Raw genomic sequence first — 26,314 nt, forward strand, 5'->3', positions numbered from 1 at the left:
AGTTTGGCGAAATGAGCTTAGCGATTCCGATGCGGGCCACGACTGCGCTCTACAAGCGGTACGTGTCACCGGAAACTGTAGGAGGGTAAGCCTAAACTACCTGCTACCTTACCATTACCTTATTTAACTTAACACTATCTTAACCACTGCACTAATGCTGAACGCTAACAGACTACCTCAACAATTCGGGGCATTTAAATGATAATTGTTATTTATAACTTACTTTATTAAGTTTAATCAGCCTAACGTTTTGAAATTTACGCACTGTCCACCGCGTCGTGCTGGCTTAGCCCCTAAGCACTTTAAAAAATTGGCTTAAGCACATTGTACCTCAGTGTACCTCGTGAAGTTCCTTTGCTTTTTCTCTCTGGGGGGGGGGGGGGGGGGGGGGGGGCAAACACGTACGTACGTACGTACGTACGTACATACATACATACATACATACATACATACATACATACATACATACATACATACATACATACATACATACATACATACATACATACATACATACATACATACATACATACATACATACATACATACATACATATAGATATAGATAGATAGATAGATAGATAGATAGATAGATAGATAGATAGATAGATAGATAGATAGATAGATAGATAGATAGATAGATAGATAGATAGATAGATAGATAGATAGATAGATAGATAGATAGATAGATAGATAGATAGATAGATAGATAGATAGATAGATAGATAGATAGTGCAGTGTAGTGCTTACGGCCCGTCCCGCATAGATTTCTTCTCAAACACCGCACAGAGTCGGGAAACGGAAGATGAAGAAGACTATTGCACAAGACGAGCGTTCAAACATCCCCTTCGTGCGTCGTCTTTCCTGTGCCCTTATATCGTTTACGAAGAATGCAATAACAGCTAGCCCAACTATGTACGTCACATTGCAATGTATTCCTTGTTTGGCCAGAGCTTCGGAACAGAGTGTAATAAGGAGCGAGCGGTAAAACGGAGGTATTTTGTCATCGCCAACAAGCTGGACCCTCGCAAAGCTCTTTCGAGAAGTCGAATAGTCCGCGACGCATCTCGTCATACGGGTGGGAGGCCGGGCCTTCGATATAAGCTGCGCTCAGGTTTCGGGCGCGCTTTCATACCTAAATCGGCAACCTGTAGCTGGTTTGAAGAAAAAACGCTGCCGGTCGAGCATATACGCTTCAGGGCACAGACGAGCAGACACATCGGCAAACAAGCTGGGCCAATGAGCTTATACACTGGAGGAAGTACAGATTGGGTGACCTTATATGGAAAAAAAAAAGTTACGATCGTCGTCCTTTCTTTGCTGAGTCAGAACACAAGCGCGACCTACGGCCTGTTTCGGCCCTGAGTGGTCAACTGTAGCAGCGTCCGACCGTTCAGTGGCCTGTCAGAGCAAAAAAAAAAATAAATAAATAAAACAGCGCTATTTGCCCCCATTCCCGGCACCAGTTCTCGCTACTGGCAAGGGGTTCCAATCCCAGCGCGCCACATCTCCCCGGACGCAAGCTTCGAGTTTAGCTTTCGATGTAGAGGGTAGTAATCCTATTACGCGCCAGCTAATCCAGCGAAATGGGCTTGCCTCCAACCACGCGTCGTCAACGTCTTCTGACGTCTTTATAAACGGCGGTCCCGTAGCTGTTCGCTTCCTTCCATAAAGCTTATTCGGTTCCTACTGCTTCCGTTCTGCTTTATTTTTGCCCACGAGGTTGCGTGAAGGGGCGCGCCTTGCAAAAACCGTAAAAACGGGCAGATTTTGCTTTGTTTTTCAGCTACAACAGACGGCGCGAATATAAAGTACGAACCCCGACACAGCGAGCAATGAACGCATGAATACTAATACACATATCTTCTGCGTCGTTTTTTAACACGAAAGTGTTTTATGCCGGGGTCCACCACGGCTCCACTGACGTATTTCCGTCACGAATATGACGTTGTAAAATATAAAGATTAACAGTGGGCAAAGAAAAAAAAACCAGAAGAAAAAGTACCGTCACCGGGAATCGAACTTACAACCGCTCGCTCTGCAGCCCGCAGCGCGAAACAACTCGGCCACGGACGGCACGTTCCTCGCAATGCTAACGGCGAGCTATTTATATACACCATTTGCCGGTGACTGTACTCAGAGATCTGTGTTACAGCGTGTTTTCGTTATCACTAGCGAGATGGCGAGAAGGGCTCGAAGAGCGTAGAAGCGCGCGCTTGAAAGGTCGTCGCCGTTGCGACGAGCGCCCGCGTCTACAGGGCGTGGTCGCTTGTGCGTGCGCTTATCTCGTGATCGCGGTGGTTTGTACGTCTCGCGTTGAGAGCACGAAGGTCGCTTGGCTCACTGCAGCGGCCGCTTTTGTGAAAGGAGCGCGGTGTTCACGCAGAATTAAGTTACAAATGTGACAGTTCGCGCTCGTCCTGTGTATTTTCGTTCCGTGCGTCCTTTCTGCTCGAGCAGCGCGTTGCAAGTTTCGAGCTGCTTGCCGTTCTTCGCGTGACATTACAAGTTGTTGCTGTAGCATTCATTCCATTGACCTTGGGGCGGAAGAATTCGCAACAAACGCTCAACTGCGTCTGTGAAGACACGTATCACTTTCGTGTTATACCGATTCCTATGACAGAGGGATCAGCCATGTTTTTTTATAGATCTTATTTTCATCGTTTCTTGAGCGCAGTGCTTTTGAAACTTTGAAACGGATCTATAGGTGCATAACTTCGTCAGGACAGCGCATAAAACGCGGACACAAATCACGGATCTATAGGTAATTTGCTAACTTTTAGGTAAAAAAGCAGTCTGAGCAGTCCCCTAGAGATTAATGGACGTGGTGTATGCATAGACTGTTTCAACAAACGTTCATTTTTTTTTTCAGATGCGATGCAGCTTTTGCTCGGGGCTGTGTCCGGCGGTGGTAGTAGCGTCCGCGCTCCACTGCGCATGCGCCTACTCTCTCTCCCACTCTCCTCCTTTACGCAGGTGTTCGGTCGGGAGAACCGTTTGGACCGCCGAAGTGAGAGGTTGTCTGCTTCGTGCTCGGCGATCTCTACGCGATCTCTACGCTTCCCTCAGCGGCCGCCCGGCCGCTTGGCCTCACGTTTCCTGAGTGGACGAGCGGGACCATGCCCCGGAAGGCCACTGGCAAGCACATGAAGAAGACCGGCAAGGACGAGAGATCTCTCCAACATCAGGAGGAGATTTCCGAGCGCCAGAACGTTCCTGCCATCGAGGACCGGCCTCTGGAGAAGGCCAAGGAAGCGCTACCACGCTCCCAGGCCATTTCGAAGCCTCCCCCCACCACTGCGGCACCCCCTAAGCCTGCCAGCAACACCTCGGCACCTGCTGCCCCTGCTGCAACCGCACCCGCCGCTCCTCGCAATGCCGCGAAGCCTCGCCTGCGCTCGAGCTCGGGCACTCGAGTGAGTCTCGCGGCATTCGAGCTTGACAGTGATCCATGGGCACGAGAAACTGTGGCCCTACTGAAGAAACAGGAAGAGGAGGAGTACCAGAACTTCGAGGCCTGGCTAGCTCGTAAGCGTGCCACACAGCGTGCTGCAATCCACGCGGCACATGCAAGCACGAGCTCGGCACAAACACCGACTGCTAGCCCCAACCATTTGGAGCAGCAGGCGGTGACAGCCATTGGAGATTGGCTGCTTAACAAAGCCAAGGAGGCAGCACCAGTTCCCGCTGCCCTTCCCGAAGCAGCAACCATCATGCCAGTCAACACAGACGACATCTCGTCCATTTCACATGCCGAGACGTCAGTTGACGAAGCCATGGACACCACGGCGACCTCGCGTAAGCGGGGACGCGAGGAAGACGCAGCGGAGGGCCCGCGGAAGCAAGCGAACCCTCACGCAACAGCGGCAATCACAACAACAGCTGCTGCAGCACCTGCTCCCTCCCCCCCCATGCGGGACGACGCGGCGAGCTCGACAGCAACTCCCGCAGTCCTCCTCGCGCAGGCGGCCTCCGCCGACAATGTGGCAGCGCCCCCTGCGGCTCCTGCAGGAACGAGGAAGGTAAACAAGCGGAAGGCACGCCCCAAGCGACGGCGGCGGCCGCGCGAGCTCGTGTATTCCGCTGCTGAGCCCCGGACATCTCCGAGGCAACTCAACACCATGGTCGCCGTGCCGCGCCCGTGCCCAAGCCCCCCGCCAGCCGTGGACGACTTCGTCACCGTCGTCTCCAAGGCAGCGCAGCGGAGAGCAAGGGCACTCGAGGTCGCAGCTGTCGCGACCGATCCTGCTGTTGTAGGGACGGTCTTGTACCGTCCCTCGGTCCCTGGTGGTTCGTTCATCAGATCGCCGCGCCTGACACTCGCGTCGGCGCTCGCCAAGCGGCCCGGTGTGTTGGCGGTGCGTGTCAACCACAGTCGAAACATCGTGGCCGCGGACGCGTCGACACCGGCGTGTTTGTCAGAGCTCCTTACCATCAGGGAGCTCGGCGGCGTTCCCGTCACTGCCAGGGAGCCTACGGATCGTCGCGCCAGCACCGGCTACGTGTACGGCGTGGACGGCGACATTACGGACGCCGAGCTGCTCGCGGGCATCACCTCGGCTGTTCCCGTGCTGTCGGCGACGAGGGAGGGATCGACTGTGAAGTTACGCTTCGCCGAGCCGCTCCCACCGGAACTGGTCGTGCTTCATGGACTGCGGTTACGCGTGCGGCACGTTCGCCCGCGACCAAGCCAGTGCCAGAAGTGCGGCCGCTTCAGACACGTCGCCGAGGCATGCACGCGCATCGGAGACTGCCTTCGCTGCGGCCGCCGCCACCCGGAGGCCGACAGCTGCAAGCCCCGCTGCATCAACTGCGGTGGAGCCCATGCAGCTACCAATCCCACCTGTCCCCGCTGGCAGGAGGAGAGACGAGTGGCCACGCTGCTGGCTACTTCATCTACGCCACTCTCGAGACGGGCGGTAACGGCGGCAGTACGCGAGGAGACCCGTGAGGTGCGCTCTTACGCTGCTGCCGTCAAAACCTCCCTGCTCGAGAATACCACCACGGACCGCGGCCTGCAGCGCCCTACTCCTGCGCCGCGCCGTTCCCGCCTGCCAGCAGCGACCTCCGCCACGGTGGCCGAGCCTGCTGACCCACCTACCACGCCCGCAGAGGATCCCAGGGACGCCCTCATCGCGTCCCTACTGGCCACTCTGCAGGCAGTGGCACGAGATCTCCCCGAGGAGCACCCACTGCGAGCCACCTGCCTTCAGGCGATAGGCGCGCGGCCCGATGCTTCCAGGGGCGAGTAGAGACGCCCCCCCCCCCCCCCCCCGGGAGGCCCCCTGAGGACCCCCCGACCACCTCGGCTGCGGCGAACACCTGCTACAGCCTCGGCAACGACGCTATACCTACCGCGCCTGCTGCGCACTGATCACTTCGACTTTCTTCTACTTCTACTCTTTTCTCCCACTTCCCCCTTCCCCCCTAAGGCACTGCGCCGTGCTCCCTATAGGGCTGCAGAAATTAGGTGCCTTTTTTCCCTTCCTCTAATCACACATTCATTCATTGTTCGGTCGCCTTCTCTTATCTCCTCCCCCGCGCTGCAGCCGCGCCGCAGCCATACACAGCCCGTAACCTGCTCTCTCCTCTCCCTCCCCCATTTCATGTATATATAAGCGCGTGCGCTCGCTCGGCTTCCGTCAATCTCGCTTCGCTCCCGTTCATATGAGTTGTAACGTCAAAGTCGGCGCCACTCGTTCACTCGGCGCTAACGGAAACCAACGCACAAACACAACGTAATGATAACACAAACACTAAATATAAACCTCACACACTAACGGAAACGCCCAGTGAACGTAACGGAAACTTGGTGTGCACCCCCAATGCTGCTTCGCATCGCCTCATGGTTCCCTTGAGTGGGAGATGGTGTAATTTTATTATATAAAAACCGCAATAAGTAAGCTTAATGACCCTTAAAAGACCTTGAGTTCTTGCTTGGCTATAAGGAAAGGAAGAGAAATATAAAAATTTATTCAAGAAAATGTAACGAAAGCGCCTAAGCACGTGTTAAAATATAACTGTAGATCTCGAAGAATAAAAAAAAAATGCGAGTGACCTGGGGCAGTAGATACGCCTCCGATAACCTAAATGTTCGTCGACGCTCTTCCGAGCCCCAACCGTTCCTTTTTAGTCACATATCTACCACATACAGGTAGAAACTGGTGGGCCACCATGAAGTCACAGCTGAGGCACCCCGGGTATTTAGGCCTGCCTTATAGCCAGGTCTTCTATTTTTCAGAAGACAAGGTATAGAGCTACGATTAAAATACCGCGCTACAGTTAATGGGACAATAGAAGTTAGGGAGGACACGCGTTACGAAGTGGACACGACAAACGCGAACTATCAAGTGAATTTATTGCAAAAAAGGAACATGAAGAAAAAAAAAAAGAACTCTAGGAAAGGGAATGAACAGTCTACGTTGGGGGAAGGGACGTCAATCTTGCGGAACTGTCTTCTGATGCAACACGTGGGTTGATTACTGGATGTGGCGAAGACTCATGAAGTTTATTCCTGAGTCTGCTGGCTTAATTGCTACTTGTTGCTTCCGATAAAGTCGATTTCTGTCGGGGTTAGGAGAACGGAGCATGAACTGACGCATGCGCTCATGCAAAACCAACGAGCCCAATACCTCACTTTGTTAACGTACAGAGTTTATTAATGCTGACCTCTAATAAAGAATCTTACAAGGACATCTCAGAAGACCTTTGCGAAAACACTGCACCATACAGTTAGTTGGCGTCTGTTTCGGCCGCATCCACCGATGTAACTTTCCAGGCTAAATAAAGAAAGGCCACGTTTCTACACTAGGATCGTTACAGCAAGGACATTATTACAATTCACTCCTATAACTAAAATAGAGGAATATACAGCTGATATATAAGCATAGGTCGGCAAAAAATGTGGAGCTCACTCAGACTCACTCATGAAATATATTTTGCCCTTAGAGCTATCTCGGATTTAGACTCACTAAAATTGTTCTGGAACGGACTCACTCGGACTCACACTCACTGAATTTTGCTCAGCCAGACTCACACGGATTCAGACTCACCAAAATATTACTCACTTGGACTCGCTCAGACTGATACTCACGGCTCTGCTTGAGTCTGAGTGAGTTAACTCATAAGTCCGCTAGCGTATAACTGGCTTTTTCGACCATGGTGTCAACGCTCTTTAACACCAATATCTCGCATAATTGGTGCTCTATTTGGCGCCTTTTGATCTCGTACTTTCAAATATGAGTTATCAGTGGTTGTAATCCAGTAAGGAAATTTGTATTGAAAGAGGTGACTCACAAGAAATGTTTTCATCAAGAACTTCCCGTTGAAGAGTTTGCGAGAGGGAGGTCAACCTGTCCTCCCCCCCCCCCCCTCTCTCTCCGTAACTCACGCCTCTGATTAATAAATATTGAGCTGGCGTACGAACTCTAGTGTTTTAAAGTATGTGTGAGTCGACGGGAGTATGAACGTGAGCCGACATAAGGCTGGTAGTAACGATGAAGTTGTTTAGATAGAACCATGGGTCGGCAAAAAAGTGTGGAGCTCACTCACACTCATTCAAGGTAGACATTTTGCGCTTAGGGCTCACTCGGACTCAGACTCACAAAATTATTCCTCTACCGGCCTCACTCGGACTCACACTCACTAAAACTTTTCTCAACCAGACTCACTCGGACTCAAGCTCACCAAAATATTACTCACCCGGACTCACTCAGACTCAGACTCACGGTTCGATCTGAGTCTGAGTGAGTCGACTCATGAGTGAGTTTGCCGATCTATGTATATAAGTGAGTTCGAAATTATTTGAGAAACGGAAGCTATCTGTCTGGATAGACGTAACCATTCGCGGCACGGGAACAATGCGATGGCAGAATACACTTTTGGCCTACTTGGTTGTTCCTCACAAGACCGGGCCTGACACCAGAGATGGCTCGAAAAAAACTAGAGACCATTCAACTCTGTAAAGATGGGTGACCAGCAGTGCTGAAGGGCGCGCTCCCGTTTCCGCTCTCGACGGCGTTCTTTATAAGCGCGCTGCTCTTCAGGCGTTTTCGCGATGCGTGACCGCCGAGGATTTTAGTCTGTCCGGCACACCGCTATACGCAAAATGCTTTGCGTGCACCGGAATACCGGGTGTGAACTGCGCATGCGCACGCCCGGTAAACATGGCAGCGCCGCCGAAAGCGATTGCCGTCCACTTTGAATCTATCAAGAGGCTGTCGCGCGCTCTGTCGCTCGTTATTTCCGAACTGATGCTTTTATTTGCTTTAGATTCACGTCCTTAAGCTTCGACAGCAAAGTATTCGTGCCGGTAGCATCATGCGCTAACATCTGCAAAGTCTATAAAGATACTGCCATCCTACAAGTCGGAGGCGGAAGGACATCATTCCTTAGTACCACGCATAATTTCATCAGTGGTCACCAGCATTATCTATCTACGGAAGCCAGTCCTCTTGTAATGGAACTTCAAGCCATCCATGACGCAGTGCGGGATGTCACTTCTAAGCTGTCTACAATTAAGCAACTTGACGTATTCACCGATTCTTTAGCGGCTGTCCAGAAACTCAAGAAAGTTCACAAGGTGATGGAAATCTGCGAGGCGATACATAAGATGAACCGTAATACAGCCACTTGCATCAGGGTACACTGGATTCAAGGCCATGCTGCGAACCCTCACAATCTTGCTGCTGACGAACAGGCACACTGCCCTCCTAATACAGACCTCCCATCCATTCCCCTTCCACCTCAACCCCTAAATACACTCCGGTCCCGTAAAAATGTTCTCCGGCAGGATACACGCGCTCTTATCCCACCGTGTGTCTGCTCTCTCCCCCTTCACCTTACTAGGGCGGAGGAATTCGTGCTTAGGAGGTTTCGGGCAGAGGTGGCCCTTACACCAGCTGTTATCTCAACATGGAACTGGTCGCATTTACCAGTTGGTGCTACGTGCCCGTACTGTTCTGTTCCAGTGATGCAAGCAGATGCATACCACCTTTTATGGACATGCCAAGGATTACAGTCGGAACGCTCCCGTCATCTCCTGCAAGCCAGTGTTCGCTACAGTGACACAAACAGTTATGACCAATGGATACATGACAACACAATTTACAAGACACTTCTTCACTTCGTACACAACACCGGCCTAACGGCGCACATTTAACACAAATATCCCCAACAAATATTATGTCTTAAGGGCAAGTCTATGTCGCAAATTAAAAAAAAGTATTCGTGCCGATTTGGCACCGTTTTCGAGAGCCATACTCAAATAATCAAAATGTAGGCTTATCGAGTGACAATCCCGGAATCTCGGAGGACATACATTATGTGTTTGTTAGTTGTTTTTAACCTCCATAGCTGGCGCTACTTGACGTGGCGGCAGCTACGGCACACGCTATACGGTATTACGCCACGCCTTCGCGTTACCGGAATACCGGACAGACTAAAATCCTCTTTTAGTCTGTAACAGCAGCGCGTTGACTAGACCGACGTGTTGAAAGACGTACTGACTGGTTTTTGTCGATTTAATGCATTAGTTTTTACACCGCTCCCTAGACTGCCCAAGGAATGTTATCAGTTTAACGCTGCAAATACACATTTGAATCAGAAATGCGAGATCACTTTACAAAAATGGTGAAATAGCACAATGTATTGCAGAAACGGTGGAATATGCCTCAGCGCAGGGTCACAACATCGTATTCCAATGGATACCCAGTCACATTGGAATAAAGGGAAATGAAGAGGCTGACAGCCTCGCGAAGAAAGCATTGAATGAAGGACGGGATTGCGCAATCCCTGTGTCTGGGGCGGATATTCGACATTTTATAACGCAAGGAGCTAACCATTGTTCGATGGAGAAGTGGTTTGATAGCCCTAAATCAAAGGAATCAGTACTTTATGAAGTTGATCCACACAGAAAATTTTTCATAGCGACAGATCTCCCACGACACTTAGAGACTTTAATCCACAGACTTCGATTGGAAGTAGCCTACACAAACAGCTTCCTGCACAAGATACATCGATCCAACTCCCCGGAATGCCATTGTGGTCAAGCAGAAGAAAATGTTCGCCATATTTTTTTGGAGTGCGTTAAATACGCGAATGAAAGAGAAAAATTAAAGAAAAAAAAACGCCAGGCCTGCGCTGAAACCGCAGCACAGTCACAGCGAAAGCTGGAAGAGCGGTGTTTCTAGAGCCCGTTAAGCTCTCTTGGGGCTACAATACAAGTACACTAGAAAGGTACCCACTACGCCATAAATCACAATTTTTGTGAAGTTGGGAAGCACCTACTAAGCCATTATTCGTCATTCTGCGGAGAAGCAAGGCACCACCTACACGTCTGTAAGGCATTCTGTGCACTTTGTTGACGCGACGACTGATGACGATGAAGAATTATGGCTCAGCCCTTTGTAATGGGTTGGAATCTTTAAACGGCCCACCAGTTATGTAATTTGTCTTGGGTGACGCCCGGTCGCTATTTCCCTCTCCCGTCATGCTATATAACATATGTTGACGTGGGAGAGAGACGGAGGGGGGGGGGGGCGAAGAACTTTACTGAGACCCCGAGGAAATGGATCATGCGCTTATGGGCTTCCTTGGCAACCAATACAAGTGCACTCGCGAGGAACCCACTACGTTATAAATCATTGTAATTTTACTGAGACCCCCAGGAAGTGGATCATGCGCTTAGGGCTTCCTTGGCAACGAACCAATACAAGTTCACTTGCGAGGAACCCTCTACGCTACAAATGATTGTAATTTTTGAGAAGTAGGGCAGCAGGCACTGTGCCCTACTTCTCATTCTACGGAGAGCGTTGGTACCTGCTAACGCATGTAAGGCATTATGCGCACTTTGTTGATGCTGTGCCTGATGACGATGAAGAATTATGGCAGAGCACTTTGTAATGGGTTGAAAGCATTCAACAACCTACTCGTTGCGCAATTCGCAGTGTATGACGCCTGGTTACAGAATTCGCGTTGTGCGACGCTTGGTGCTTATTTTACTCTTCTACCACGCTATATTGCATATGCTAATGTGGTTCCTTCCCGAGATGAAGCCTGTATAGGACCTTTTTGCAAAGCAGTTTCAAGCACCGGCATGGCTCAGAGGTTGAATACTGGGCTCCCACGCAGAGGGCCCAGGTTCGAACCTCGTTCCATCCTGGAATTTTTTTCTTCTTTCGTTTTTTTTTTCTTATTTAGAGCGATACTGGTTACGGACACCGGCGGCGGCAGCGGCGGCGGCGGCGGACAACTACGGCGCCAAAAACGGCCGGTGAAATGATCTCATAACAGCTTTCGCTGTAAAATTAGCAAGTTTGGACAGACGGCCCCTCATATTAAAGAAATTACTTGGACCATGGCCTGAGATGCATCTTCAGAAAAAGGCGAACATCTTCCTGACAGATTTTTTAGTGGAGACCGGACTGGATAAGCGCCTGTGATAGACAGCCAGGGATTGATTTATATGAAAGGTGTTAGTGCATATACTGATAGTAGAAAAGGAAGGTGTGCGGGTGAACAGTTTATGACAGTGTGAACTGCTGCAAGCAAACTGTGTATTGGTATGATATTTTTTTTTTGATTGTTCATGTTTAGGTACCGTTCAGTATTATTCTTTTTTTTTTCGCTGCGTAACTTCGTGATATGGAGTAGCCGAGGCAATATGGACCTCAACCTCTCCACAGCAAAACAGTCAGAACAGAACAGAACAGAACAGAACAGAACAGAACAGAACAGAACAGAACAGAACAGAACAGAACAGAACAGAACAGAACAGAACAGAACAGAACAGAACAGAACAGAACAGAACAGAACAGCACAGAACAGAACAGAACAGAAGCAATAAAGTGCAAAGCAGCAAAACAAAACCCTGGTGCCCTCTAGGGAGCGGTGGAAAAACTAATACACTGAAGTTCTGCCACTGCTAGCTAGAGCACATTGGGAGTTTTTGCATGCGGACAGTGACACGAAGAAATCAATGAGGTGTGCCACATACAGCTCCGCTCTCTAAATGCAAAAGTTGCTGCCGTTGGCTCAACTATGGAGCGTCCTCAGTTGAATAAACAATAAGCCGAAAGCCGATGGTTTAGAAACCACCATGACACCCATTGCCTCGGAGTCGAAAAGAACTAATGCGCTTTGCTTTATAGTCAGTGAACTGCTAGTAATAGGGGTTTGACGATAAATGATCGCTGCCAAAATGTTAATCATAGCATTACTGCTTATTCCTCGTCGTTTGATTGATTTAGCAACATTTTATCCTTTAACATACATGTCATATTTTGAATAAAGGGTCCTGTTTAAAACATGTAAGACTGTTTCCAAAAACAGCTTTTTTCTTGTAATGGTCAACACTGAAGTACATCTAACGCAGATGATTCGGGCACTTAACGAATGTATAAATGATCAACTTTAAATAAAGCCCACTATTCTCGATCAAAAACTGGAGGCCGATAGATTTGAAAGGCGTTAAAATGAGCCAGGCGCCAAAGTTCTCTCTCTGCAAGATTAGAATTACCTGCGTCTAACCGCGACATCAAAAATGACAATAATGGACGAGTCTTACGTCGACCTTAAGCAGCCAGATTTTTTACACACCTCGGCAAGTTCGAACCGGCCTCCCAAGCAGAAAAGTCTGAGGAAACAAGGCAATGAGAAACTAGGTGCTAATCCGCGGTTTTCACCAAGTTATAGAAAGCGTATCCACAGAAATAATTTACGCCACAATTCAAGCCCAGTTGTTCTCAAATAGGGTCCGCAGACCCCAGGGAGTAAGCGAGGCCATTTTTGGGGGTCTGAAGAACCCATCCTTAAAAAAAATAGACAAAAAGAAACGCTTTCTTTTTTTGGAGGCACACTATGTCCTGTGAAAGCGGCCCCTTCTGATTTTCGGTATGCTTCAGCGCACAAAACTTGTACATTGCGGCGGAGCTGACTTATGTTTCTCCTTTTCCCGGATTTGGACCTCCCGGTCCGATCTGGCTTCCAAATCCGGGCTGTCCAGAGGGCCCGTAATTTGGCCGAGGGGCTCCCTCTTCCTGTCCCCACGTGGGTATGGCCCGCAGCCGACCCTCCCTCTTGAGGGAAATCGGCTCCTCAGGACAATTTATAAATAAAGTTCATTGACTGACTGACTGTCCCCTTTTCCCTGAGATGGCTGTAAAGCTTTTGGTGCACTAGAAGATTTTGTTCCTGGGCGAGTTGGTGCCTAAGTTTGCTAAACATGTCATTTCTGGCGCAATGCTTGAAACATGAAGATAGGACAGAGAAAGAGAACGATGAGCGCCAAACTACCAACTGTTTATTGACAGCAAAGGCCTTTGCACTCGGACTGACAGACTCGAAAAGGCCGGCTTCCCTCGGACGGTATTGAACGCCGTGGCCGAATCCTTGCTACGAAATCTGGAAATCAGTACTCAGGAAGAGCACTCGAGAGAACGGGAGCGTGCAAGACCACAGGTGGTGCCTTACGTGCACAAGGTGAGCCATAACCTGAAGATGGTGGCCACTAGGTATGAAATTCCTGTTGGTGTTTTCCGCTCCGAATAAACTTACGCAGCTGTGCTAGCGAATCTCTCGTTCTAAACCACAAGGGTGCCAAAAGAGGCACGTGAAACCTTTCAGGCGTTGTGCCGCAGATGTTGTCTACGAGATTTCCCTGAGTTGTGGCAAGTCCTACATAGAACAAACGGGACGGTGTATTAACGACCGCCTGAGGGAGCATGCCAACAGCATTGGAAAAAGTGACTATGCGCATCTTACGGCGCACGTTAAATCATGCTCGTATGCGCCACGTTTCGCGCAAGCTGAGGTTATTGGCAAGAGCAGGGATCAAACGGCGAGGGAACTATTAGAAGCGTTTAACATTAGAGGGAAGGGGTCCGCCCCTGTCAGTGACATATCAATTGTGCTGTATGGATCTGAGCTATCCTTTTTAATAGCTTTCGTAATGACATGTCTGACGTAACTCGTTCACGCATCTGCGCATGTTCGGAAGATTTCTTGGTTTGCGGCCTTTGCTGCCAATAAACAGTTGGTGGTTTGGCGCTCATCTGCCTCTTTCTCTGTCCTATCTTCATGTTTTCAAGCATTGCACAAGAAATAACATGTTTAGCTAACTTTTGTTGCAGTTTTCTACGACATATGCACGCTAGCACGCTGTTTCCAGGCTTGCATATTTGAAGAGCAAACATAGCTAGAAACAGGTTGGATGTGGCTGCAGACCGCACAACTCATTTACAAGCTGTTAAGATTGAATTGGTGTGACCCTTTAGTTTGACCATTCTTTGCCAGGGAGAAATAAACGGCACCCATTCCACGCTTCATGTTGTGATAATTTATGACCCCCCCCCCTTTTTTTTTCTCTGACTGTGAGGGGTTCCTCATGATTTCCACCAGTCAACAAGGGGTCCCCGAAATATCAGTGGCTGAGAACTACTGTCCTAGCCAATCATGACGCTCGACATATCATTAGCGAAGCCCGCTCGTCAATGGCAGTAAGCACAAGCGAACAAAAAGCACTAACACCAACACTAACGGACAAATTCAGCCTCGATATCAACAATTTCGTGGGGAAAGGGAACAGCAGGAAAAAAAAGTCAGCTTCCTTCACACAGCATGTCGGGTAATGTTCACTCATGAAGACGCATGTTTTCACAGTCGAATTCATTCGGGAAAAAGGTCACTTCGGTACGTCTTTTTGAAATGTGGTACCGTATAGAATTACTGGCAAAAAGGCATGCTTCGGTGTCACGTCTGCATCACGCTAAGACATGTCTCGATACCAACAACTTGGTTTGTGCGAGTTAGTTAATCCCGGCATTAGCAGGAGTGTAGACGCTACCCTCTTGTAATTCTGAAACGTTAGCGCAGAGATGGCACAAGAAAGAGAACGCATTGATTGGTGCTTAGATGAGAACACTTTTAATAGAGTTCTCTCGCAATCAGCGGAATTCGCTATCCGCCGCCGGAGCACCTGGGGTTGGCAAGTGGTGAGAAACAGTTCGAACCACGGCTGGTGTGTTCATTAGCGTCGCGGGAACCTAGGGGCTAATGAACTCGACCAACAACGGATTAGCAACACCGTCTTCTTAATCCGAGAGCCTGGCTGACAGTCAGCGCCGGCGGCGCCTCTTCTTTAGTTCTTCCCGCGTGCCGAGGCGTTTTGTTTCAGCTGCGGCAGGTATACCATGACGCGCTTAATCCGCAACGCTTCTACATGCAGAGCATCCCACAGAGCCCTCATTTGCCTAGAATGCCGCGTCAGCACATTGTGGAGAAAGCGACATTAGGGCTTAAACTTTGCAAACGGAGTTTTTGTTTTATGCGAAGCTGCAAGCATGCACAATCTCACTTGAAGCTGCGCTGCAGCCTAAGAGCACGTAGGAATCTTCAGGTTTCTGATAACGCACTGTACGTCGCACGTCAGTTTATAATTAGCTCGAGCGATCTCGGGCCCCGTGCCCATTTCTTCTTTCCAACCATTACGAAAAACAAGATAATAATGGTAAGATTTTAAAGAACTGAAGATTTGGCGAGCTTGCATGATTTAATGATGGTAGTGAAACGCAAGAAAAAAAAACGACGCTGTAAAAAAATAAAGAAGTCAGTACGAGCGTTCGTCCTGTTTGCTTCGCCTTTTTGCATATTCTTTGTTTTTTTTTCGAGCATCTGTACTACCATGAATGATGCCTCTGCAGTACGGCGGCAGGCCAGTTTCGGAGCTTTTGATGGTGGCAATCTAATCTATTTACAGAACAAATATATGAACCACACCTCGCTTATTCTGACTGTCTTCAAACCTTGACCTGAAAATCAAACCCTGTGCCTACTGCAGTCCTCCATTCAAAATTTGCAACTGTACCATAGAACCAATACGTTACGAAAAAGCGTGAATTCAGATAGGTGACACAATCGAAGCCTCATTAGCGCTCTTTAGAGGGAGGGGACTTCTCCTATACTCGCGGACAACTTTTCTTGGTAATGAAGGCAAAGATACAGGGGGGCGGAGCTTCAGAGCACGTACTCCTACGCCAAGTAGTCCGGTTTGGCGCGTGTTTCGTAGAGCTGCGGAAAGTGATCGCTGCGCGGCATAAGCGTTGCGTAGCATTTGATCTGTCTCTTTAGACGACCATTTGTGGGCAAATTTTGTCGCAAGATTTTTTTAGGCGAGTAGACGGAAGAGCCAGAATGAGACCGACGCTCACCTGAGGACGCAGACGCCGATTAGAGTTTGGGGTACACGTAACAGGCGCGACTTTCACACGCGTGCATAAACGCGCGATGATAAGGTATAAACTTAAGCAGCTACAAATATCTCACTCATGTGTGCTGCCTCCTGTTTCAAGTAGATTCATGTCGAAAATGAAGGAATTTTGTTTTAATTCTCACGTAGAAAACGCGGACGCAATAGTGGGACTACATTCATAAGCAGTAGCACTCGAGCAGTTTGGCTCTGTATAGCCTTCGCTTCATTGCCAAGAAAAGTTGTCCGCGAGTATTTTACCGGTGTCACACGGGCAATTTCGATCGCGATCAGTACCGATCCGGATTAGGACCGATCTATGTCAGGTGCTGCTACGGGGTCACCTTTAATCGCGATCAAGCCCGATCGGTATCTAGACGATCGCGATCGCCGGAGCTGCAGATAGCAATTTGACTGACGTCTGCGCCAAGCTCGGTACGGATTAGTTTCGACCGTGTAGCAGTGACCTTTGTCTTGATCGCGATAAAGATAACCGATTCGGATTCTTGTTGACTGCGATCAAAAGTGGCCGTGTGACATCGGTGTAATCTGCACTTTGGACCCGAGCCGTAGCTCGGGGTTGCCGGAGCGCTTCAACGTGACTGGCGCCTCCAGTTCACCGCAAAACAGCTTATGGGCCCCGCGTTACGCGAGGCCCGCCTATGTTACACACTTTGAAAAAGAAGAGGACGAAGAGGCGTGGTACTCACCATGCCGATGGACACGACAGAAGAATCAACAAGAAAAACGCTAGAGCCACTAGTGGGACACAAAAGCGCCATGAATGTACGCTCATGGTGACGGGCGAGTCTCGGTCAGCGGTGTTCGCTCATTCCTGCGAGAAGGAACGGGGATGGCAGCAGGAGAGAGGGAGAGAGAAAGAGACGTTAACAAGATTAGACATGGCCTGCAAAGATCAATAGCGGCACACATCGTACACTGCGGAATGAACCCACCGATGGCGTCAGGTTTCTTCCGTAAACAAAATATCTGGCAAATATTATATTATTCCCAAGCTGTCCAATAATAACAATATTAATAATATCGGGTTTCACATGCCAAAACCACGATATGATTATGAGGCACGCCGGACTGGAGAGCCCTGCATAATTTTGTCCGCCTGCGGTTCTTTAATGTGCTCTGACATTGCACAGTATAGGAGCCTCTACCATTACGCCACCATCGAAATGCAACCGCCGCGGCCGGGATCGAACCCGCGACCATCGGGTCAGCAGACGGGCACTGTAACCACTTCACCCCCACGGCGGACATGTATGTATGTATGTATGTATGTATGTATGTATGTATGTATGTATGTATGTATGTATGTATGTATGTATGTATGTATGTATGTATGTATGTATGTATGTATGTATGTATGTATGTATGTATGTATGTATGTATGTATGTATGTATGTATGTATGTATGTATGTATGTATGTATGTATGTATGTGCAAAAAGTAAGAAATCTCCCCCTTTCGAGAGAGATTTGTAGCGCTCAATGAGATAAATATTAATTGAATAATATTTGTCGCTTGTTCTTAATGTAAATGGAGAATTCACAATGCAACAATGTCAAAATATGCTTTTTTATTTCTAGCAACGGAAGCGCTCAAGGGAGTGTCGCGGGAACATAAGCAGCAGCTGTTTCGAAAGAGCGGACTTAAATACAGCCTCGTTTAGGATTTAGTGCAATACCAGTCATTTAGCAAAGGCGAGCAAGCCACGAAATTCAGTATAACAACTTTCAGTCAGTCAATTATTTCCCTCGCTTTTAGGCAGTCTGTGAATTGGTGATAACAATTTAGACCACTGTGTTCACATTGCGCTAGCGACAAGCTCTTCGGTAGAGCATCTATGATGCACACATCACTCTGTTTACAATTGAGAAATTATTCAATAATCAAATGGATACTTTTGCATGTAACCGTTTCTCTTGTATATTAGCATTATATTTGTAAACTTCACTATTTAAACAACTCCAATTTTTAGCTGGCCCGCCTGCTGAGCTCGTCATGACGTGCTCAAGAAATGGACATTTTTTCGCCACATGGCCTTGTATCTCCATAGAATCAGGCAACAAATTTTGTAGTCCACAACTAGCCTCTCGCATAAGCCAAGCGATTGATTCCTTCCTTTTGTTATCTTTGTGTTGCTGTTTCTGGCATTCAAAGCTTTCCTACTGTCTGGAACTTGAGCTCCGAAAAGCCTCACGCCACGTGCCAATATTTTAACCGGAGCCCGCTCAAACGTCTAACACAAAATTATGATTCCACGGTCAATCTTGATTTTCAGTATAGCGATGAAGAACATCAGTTTGGCTTTAACACCTTACGGTTGGCAGTTTTCCGAAGAAATATATCTCCAACTTCAAACGTTATAAAAGGTGTACGTCTGTCTCAAAGGAAAAAAAAAGAAAAAAAAACAGGTGCCACCTGTATTATTTGCGGACGTATCCCGGAAAAATTAATGTCGGCCTGCCATGGATGTATTTGTACAGCAGTGCGGTTCCTTAGAAGAAAAAATACGCGCCTGCAGGAGCGCACAGCAATACTTCATTAAAAACGAGGTAATTTCGTTTCCCACATTATAATTAATTAAAATGACGGCTGCGTGTGCCACGCTACACACAGTATAAGACATAATCTTTTATACACAAGAAAGAGTAGCAAAAACGGACCCATTCGAATTTGACAGGGACACACAGCGAAATTTGAAAATCTCATCAGTTTTGTGGTTCTTCGAACACAAGACAGGTTTTATAATTGCTATACCACCGTTTCACAGAGATTCAAACTCTCCGCTAAAACCTTGAATACGAGCGTCATGCTTTTCTTAAAGGGAAATGTATTTCAATATTGCAAAATGTGTCTAGCGTTCTCTTGAATAAGTCGAGTTTCTTGAAAAAAAAAGTGAAAGAAAAGTTATCCACCTGCCATCATTGCCTGTAACCTCGTACAGCTTCAGACTCCCGGTAATAGAAACGAATCCTTTAATTGAGGATTTCATTTAAGAAAAGAGGGCATCTGATTGCGCGCGCTGTCGAGGTATTAAAGAAAGGTTCTCTTCCGAGTGCTTTTAATTTTCTGAAGCGGGGTGCATGCCTACACTAAAAGACCTGAGAACGAGACTACGCGAGTAAAAAAAAAATAGTTATTCGTGCGCTCGAAGGGGTAAAGTATCACATTGCAAGAGCCCCATGTTAATCAACGCATTTGGGAGAGACAATTCCGCGAACTGCAAAGACTAGAATGCCCCCATTTCAGTATTAAAAAAGAAAGTGACTTTCTCTGCGGCTGCGTTACAATATGCGGTCCCATTTCGTTGGTCGCTTAGAAAGGAATCATCTCTTCACTACACCCGCGTTGTTGGTGCCGTCTTCATAAATGCCTGCTCCTTCAAGCGCGCGCCCGAACAGAGGCTCTCGGAGAGACACCGCGTGTATTCGCATATAAGCTACCCTGAGTTCGTGTCTACACACGCCGCCGTCCATGTGTTCCACTTTCGCGATGCTCGTATTTTCATAGCAGTCGGAGTTTCTTTTTTTTTCCTGCCGGTGAGACCCTGTTCACCTATGCGAACTAGCGACGTATAGTCGCCTGTAAATAACTCAGAAGTAAACAGGTGACCGAAATGGCTCCGAAACACGTCACCTCCGTACTCTTTATCGCAGCGACACTCCAGCTTCACTTGCGTAGTTCGTCTTCGCCGTGCGGCCAGTACAGTGTCATTAAAGGGACGATAAAGAGAACAGCGATTTTTCTCGTGTAATTAAAGTACTCGTTCACAGTACCAACATGACCAAGCTTGCCGCGAGAAGAAGCTGCGTAAGCAAGAAATAGCGCAAAAAGAAAATGTGGCCGGCGACGCCACCTTGAAGTTCCCGTACCAATCTCCGAGACGTCATAGATTTTTACGGCGTCTATTAGGCCTTGAAGTACACTGTCTTCTAAAGGGGCCAGAGAATTAACGTACCAAGTTTCAGAAAATTTCATTGACCAATGTGGCAAAAAAAAGAAAAAAAAGAAAAAAAAGAAAACGCCACTTTGATATTCGTGACGTCACGATGACGTACAGTCCGGTCCACTGTTAAAGCGAACACTCAGATTAGCACTTTTCATGTTATTGGCCCCCTAACGGCAAGTGGATGTGGAATGATTCTTTGTGCACGGCACTAGTCTGTCAAAGGGAGTCAGAACTGTCAAGCATCAGTTCTGTTGTGCAAATCTAAGCGACTACGCTTTTGCAAGAGAGCGAAATTCGGACATGCCCTGCACGCGAGTGTTCCCTTTAACAGTGGACCCGTCTGTACATAAGCGGACATTTCAGCCCGAAATTTCAAAAAGAAGCTTTGACATTGCTTTATCTTTCTGACTGATAAACCTGTGATAGTGAAAGTAACGACTGTAGAGATTTCAGGTTACAATTTATCAGTCTAAACTTGCTCGTTATTTGCCTTTAGTATCCCTTTAATCGTGGCACTAATCTTTCTGCTGCCGTAAGGGCCTGGCGCTTGCGGCCGTGCAACATTTTCGAATCTAAGCACGACTTTCGGGCGTAATGTTTCAAAGAAAAGCAACCGACCTACGCTCGAGAAAATGCGGGAAAATGCGAGAAGGCGGCGGGCGAGTCGAGCGAGAGACAGCGAGCGAGAAAGTGGAAAGTCGGTACAAGGTTCCCGCGATATGTCGGGGAGGGCTTAGGCGCAAAAAACATGGAACCACGAAAAGGGCGGCGCTCGAGGTGCGAGGCGGTCGCTTATTACAACTCCACGACGCGCGGGGGGAGTCCCTGTTGAATATAGATAGCCTGTTCACAAGCCTCAAAATGCTCTCGGGGGTCAGAGCAACACGATTTCTTCATCGCTTTTTTCTTCTCTTATGGCTGCAAACGGAGCCGGGGATCGTCTTCCGTTGTTTCAAGGGACCGCAGCTAAGAGGTGACGACGGCGCGGAGAAGCAGCGACTTCGGTGCGCTCTGAACCGACGCCGGGTTTTAGAGGCGGCGCGGACAAGTATGCGGACGTGCTGTTGGTTCATGCAAACCCGCATGCGGCTGTTGTCGGGACTGGAAACTCTAAGCGCAGCAGTCTGCATCGTTTGTTTGACCCAAGCCTCCTCGGATTACTTAGAAGAAACGTCGAGTCTTTGCTGAGCTTCACGGAGTCATTCTAAATCTCTCTTCATATTTCTTCGCTTATAACGGCTTTGCCCCATACCCCCCTTTGTCCACTGTTGCTCGCTTTGTACGCAACCGCTTACGAGTTCGCGATCTTGCGGGAAATGGAGCTAGTGCCCAGGAACGTGACCTTTATCGGGGTGATTGTAGATTACGTATGATCACGTTCTATTTTTCTCTCTTTTTTTGCTTGGCAGTATGCGCTCTGGTTCTAAATTTGTGTTATATGATACTTATCATCTCTCATATATCCGGGGCCCTCATTTGTCGCAGCGTATCGCCGGGGTATTTTTGATATAAGGAGTAGGTGATTAATCAAGGAAATCACACCGCAAGTCACAAGAGAGATAAAACAAGTGATGAAACGTTGGCAGGTTAACGCAGTTAACATTCCGGTTTGCTACGCTCTACATCGGGGACAGGGCATGAGCGGAAAAAAGGAGCGAGAAATAAAAAAACGCCAGGCCTGCGCTGAAACCGCAGCACAGTCACAGCGAAAGCTGGAAGAGCGGCGTTTCTAGAGCCCGTTGTAAGCTCTCTTGGGGCTACAATACAAGCACACTAGAAAGGTACCCACTACGCCATAATCACCATTTTTGTGAAGTTGGGAAGCACCTACTAAGCCATTATTCGTCATTCTGCGGAGAAGCGAGGCACCAGCTACACGTCTGTAAGGCATTATGTGCACTTTGTTGACGCGACGGCTAATGACGATGAAGAATTATGGCTCAGCTCTTTGTAATGGGTTGGAAGCTTTAAACGGCCCACCAGTTATATGTAATTTGCATTGGGTGACGCCCAGTCGCTATTTCCCTCTCCCGTCATTCTGTATAACATACGTTGACGTGGGAGAGAGACGGGGGTGGGGAGGGGGGGGGGGGGGGGGGAGGGTGAAGAACTTTACTGAGACCCTTAGGAAATGGATCATGCGCTTATGGGCTTCCTTGGCAACCAATACAAGTGCACTTGCGAGGAACCCACTATGCTACAAATCATTGTAATTTTACTGAGACCCCAAGAAAATGGATCATGCGCTTATGGGCTTCCTTGGTAACCAATACAAGTGCACTTGCGAGGAACCCACTACGCTATAAATCATTGTAATTTTGATAAGTAGGGCAGCAGGCACTGTGCCGTTTTTCGTCATTCTACGGAGAGCGTTGGTACCCGCTAAAAGCATGTAACACATTATGCGCACTTTATTGATGCTGTGCCTGATGACGATGAAGAATTATGGCAGAGCCCTTTGTAATGGGTTGGAAGCATTCAACAACCTACTCGTTGTGCAATTCGCATTGTGTGACGCCTGGTTACAGAATTCGCGGTGTGCGATGATTGGTTCTTATGTTACTCTTCTACCACGCTATATTGCATATGCTAGTGTGGTTCCTTCCCGACATGAAGCCTGTATGGGACCTTTTTGCAAAGCTGTTTCAAGCACCGGCATGGCTCAGAGGTTGAAGACTGGGCTCCCACGCAGAGGGCTCAGGTTCGAACCTCGTTCCATCCTGGAATTTTTTTTATATCATTTTTTCTTATTTCGAGCGATACTGGTTACGGACACCGGCGGCGGCGGCGGCGGCGGCGGACAACTACGGCGCCAAAAACGGCCGGTGAAATGATCTCATAACAGCTTTCGCTGTAATAGAAAAGAATACAGTGGACAAGGAGAAGGGAAACACAAAGGCTTGGTTTTTCGTTAGACGCAACCATACAACTTCAACAAACAGTGAAACCGAAAAAGCCGCTTTGAAATCCGAAGCCACATCTGTATTTTGTGTGTGTACACTCCAGGAATTGAGCTGCGCTGGAAGTCAGAAACAAGCTCCGTTTATACAAACGGGTCAGCGCGGCAGCTGCCATTCGCTGCATTGCAAACCAACATAAGATACGTTAACAAAGATCAATCTCTTCCTCACCCCCCCTCCCCTACAATGCTGGTAAAAAGTATACACCGAGGCGCCGTGGCGTTTTCGAAAACGAAATTTGTTGCCCTTCACGCGACCGCCATTCCTTGAAAGAAACAGGCTTCACCAGACTTCGTGCCAAGTGTGTATCGTTAGCGTTGAAATATTCGGCAAGCGAGTCGTTCGCCAACGAACTGTTGCGAACATCATCGCGTACTAGATGATGCAAGCAGGCAGTTGTTCTCTAACATTGCTCGTGAAGCAGTTGCGCGGCGTTTATGCCCACTATTGCAAGTGACGCTGATGCCGGCACTTCGCTTCTGGAAAGAGCAAGAAACGACGCGGAAAGGAATAAAGAAAGAAATCACCCTTGCGGCAGAGAACGAGACCGCAGCGGCGCGGCTGCTACTGCTGCTGATGCTTGTGCGAGCCCTCCCCCCCCTCCCCCCAAACGCGGCAAGACTGCAGACTCAGTGAAGCGTCGATCGCTGGGTGCCATCGTTGTTTTCCCCGGTTTGGCAAGCAACTCGCGACTGAGATAGGTTGGTTCGATGAGCGTCGGCCACGGGAAGAAAGGACAGAGTTCTGCGGCAATGGCGTAAATATTTTTTTGCCTTCTTTTCTACTTCTGCCGTTGGAAGTGTGGGGCCCATCGCATCTCATTACAGCGAGTGTTCGCGGCCGAACAAGAAGAGAAAAAGAAGCTAAGGACGAAACAATGTTCGCAGTAGGTGAGAAGTGGAGGCAAAGGTTTGGATGGAAAGGAGGTGGCGGATATTGGGACAGCATCATTGCGGCTTTCTCCTCCAAGGTCTGCATAAGTGGTACAGAGAGAGGTGAGAAATAGAAAAAAGAATGTCGACTAACGGACGAAAGATACGTTTTGAAGACGAAAGCTGGGAGCAAGGAATGGCTGAAAAAGGGGTGCAGATACAAAATCAATACGGACCTCTCGCCTGGCTCCCTCCGCCTCTTCTTACGAAATTTGTCTGTTTTTTCTCTTCTTTTTTCTTTATGTTCGCGTTATACCTAAGCAGGCTTAAACAGCATCGGTTGCTGCCTGCACCGGGCTGCAGCGCTGTGCAGGGAAACTTTAGTGCGCGGCGGAGCCGAGAGTCCGAAACTATCGCGTGTAAAATAGCAAAAAAAAAGGGGGGGGCAACAGAAGCGACCAATCAGAAGGAGGAGAGAGCGGGTTTGGGGAGATGCTGAAGGCCCATTCTTTCAGGCTGTAAAAGCATGCGAAGAGTCATACACGGGCGATAAAGAAATAAAAGAAAGGGATACGCAAAAGAAAATATTGACGTTGAGTGTGCGCAGCCGCTGCCACCACCGAGAAATAGCCGTAGAAATGGGAAAGCAGGGCTTTTTTGCCAGAACCTCCCCTGTTGCACATACCCCTCCCCCTCCTCCCCATTTCTCACTCTTTCACTCCTTGCCCTCTATTTTTTTTCATTATCTTTCTTTTCTTCCATCGCTGAGCGCAGATGGCGCGCCTCAAGTTCGAAACTTTAAGAAACAAGGCAGGCGGAGAGCACCCAAAAAAAAAAAAAGAATAATAAGCTCGTACAAGAGGTGGAAAAAAATGTGGACCGATATGTACGGAGCAGATTGATAGGATTGTTAAACACAAAGGACTGCGCTGGAAAGCATCAAGGCGGCTCCAGCCGCCACTCTCTCTTCTTTATCTTTAATGCGAAATGTATTCCTTGAAGCCAGCTTTCACTCTTATGTACTTCCCAAGGGAACTGCTAAAAGAGATTTCTGTTGTACGAGATATCGTATCTTTCATTGTTTGTATGCCCGCCTTCCACAGATTCTACAAAGTTCAATCTTCAATGGTTTATACTTCCTCCTCCCTACAACATACACACGCAAGCACGCACATAATATAGGAGAGAAAGCAAGCCTGGCATCCCGTTTGTTATTTTACGTTTGGGAAAGAGGGATGGATAGAGTACAGATAATAAAGAACAAAAAAGAACATACTGACCACGCAAACGGCAGAGTTCTAGATCCGCTGCCACACGTAGTCTCTTCGATAGTTCACATATCGATAGTTTAGTTGGCAGCTAAAGAAGGTTCAATGATACAAACGCTGCAAAAGTGCCGCATTGGGAAAAAAGTGGAAAAACACTTCTGTAAAGAACATCGCATATACTGGCACAATACCAGCACTGTTAGCTATCAAGGCTATTAAAAAGCTATCATTTAGGGATTTACCTTTAATCGCAGGTAATGACCTAGCAATGCTAATGCATTTATCTCGCATTCACGACATAACCATGCCTTTATTTTAAGGCGAAAGCTCTTGCAGGTTCCCGCGGAGAGCCGGTGACCATGACGCAAAACGCACCGTAGCGAAAAACATCTGTCAGTGGATGCGTGCAGAAACAACTGTTAGCCAGTAAAAAATATGTATGCGCGCGCAGCCGGCGCATCCTCTCAGCTTTATTCTGCAGAGTAGCAGGTGTTGTTGCGCACAAGAGCGGGTGCGCGCGCACTGCACACTTACGTCAAACTAGGCACAGTTGCTGCGGCGTTCGCTGTTGCCAGTGGCGCTAGTCGGCAGCGAAGAGGCGAGCGATGGAACGTGCTCGCTATTGCGGCTCGCGCGTACGGCCGCGCAAATATGCCACTGCGGAAGAAGCGAGTGTCGCTGCTCGTACTTCTGCGTCTGTACGAGCTTGATGCGGAAGACAAGGCGATCCCGAATTGTGGAAACGAGAAGTAGAACACAGCGACGAGCTCGACGAGTGGAAGACTAAAGACATGTACAACGCGAAAACGGTCGCGCATAAGACATTCAAAGGGAGCACCTAATACCAAGCATAAGTACTACTCATTGCGACTCATCTCGTCTTACATAAGTGCAGCAAGCCTTTCTCCTTCTTGTGTTACAAGAGCGTAACATCTACCGTATTTTATTCTTGCTCTTTATAGTCTGCGCTGAAGTTCTAACATGAACCCGAAACTCCCCAAACT

The 26,314-nt window shown here is 48.3% G+C and overlaps 1 protein-coding gene across 10 annotated transcripts in view; it reads right to left on the minus strand.

Moving 5' to 3' along the window:
* The window catches only part of LOC119394082 (glutamate-gated chloride channel), a 340,243-nt gene that overhangs the window by 92,757 nt on the left and 221,172 nt on the right, over window positions 1-26,314 (minus strand). For all 10 annotated transcript variants that reach the window (XM_049415628.1, XM_049415623.1, XM_049415630.1 and 7 more), the window contains one exon: window positions 16,954-17,078. In XM_049415628.1, coding sequence (XP_049271585.1) covers window positions 16,954-17,039 — 86 coding nt within the window. In that variant the 5' untranslated portion in view covers window positions 17,040-17,078. The remainder of the gene's footprint in view (window positions 1-16,953; window positions 17,079-26,314) is intronic.

Source organism: Rhipicephalus sanguineus, chromosome 5, assembly GCF_013339695.2.
Source record: "Rhipicephalus sanguineus isolate Rsan-2018 chromosome 5, BIME_Rsan_1.4, whole genome shotgun sequence".
Taxonomy (NCBI): Eukaryota; Metazoa; Arthropoda; class Arachnida; order Ixodida; family Ixodidae; genus Rhipicephalus; species Rhipicephalus sanguineus.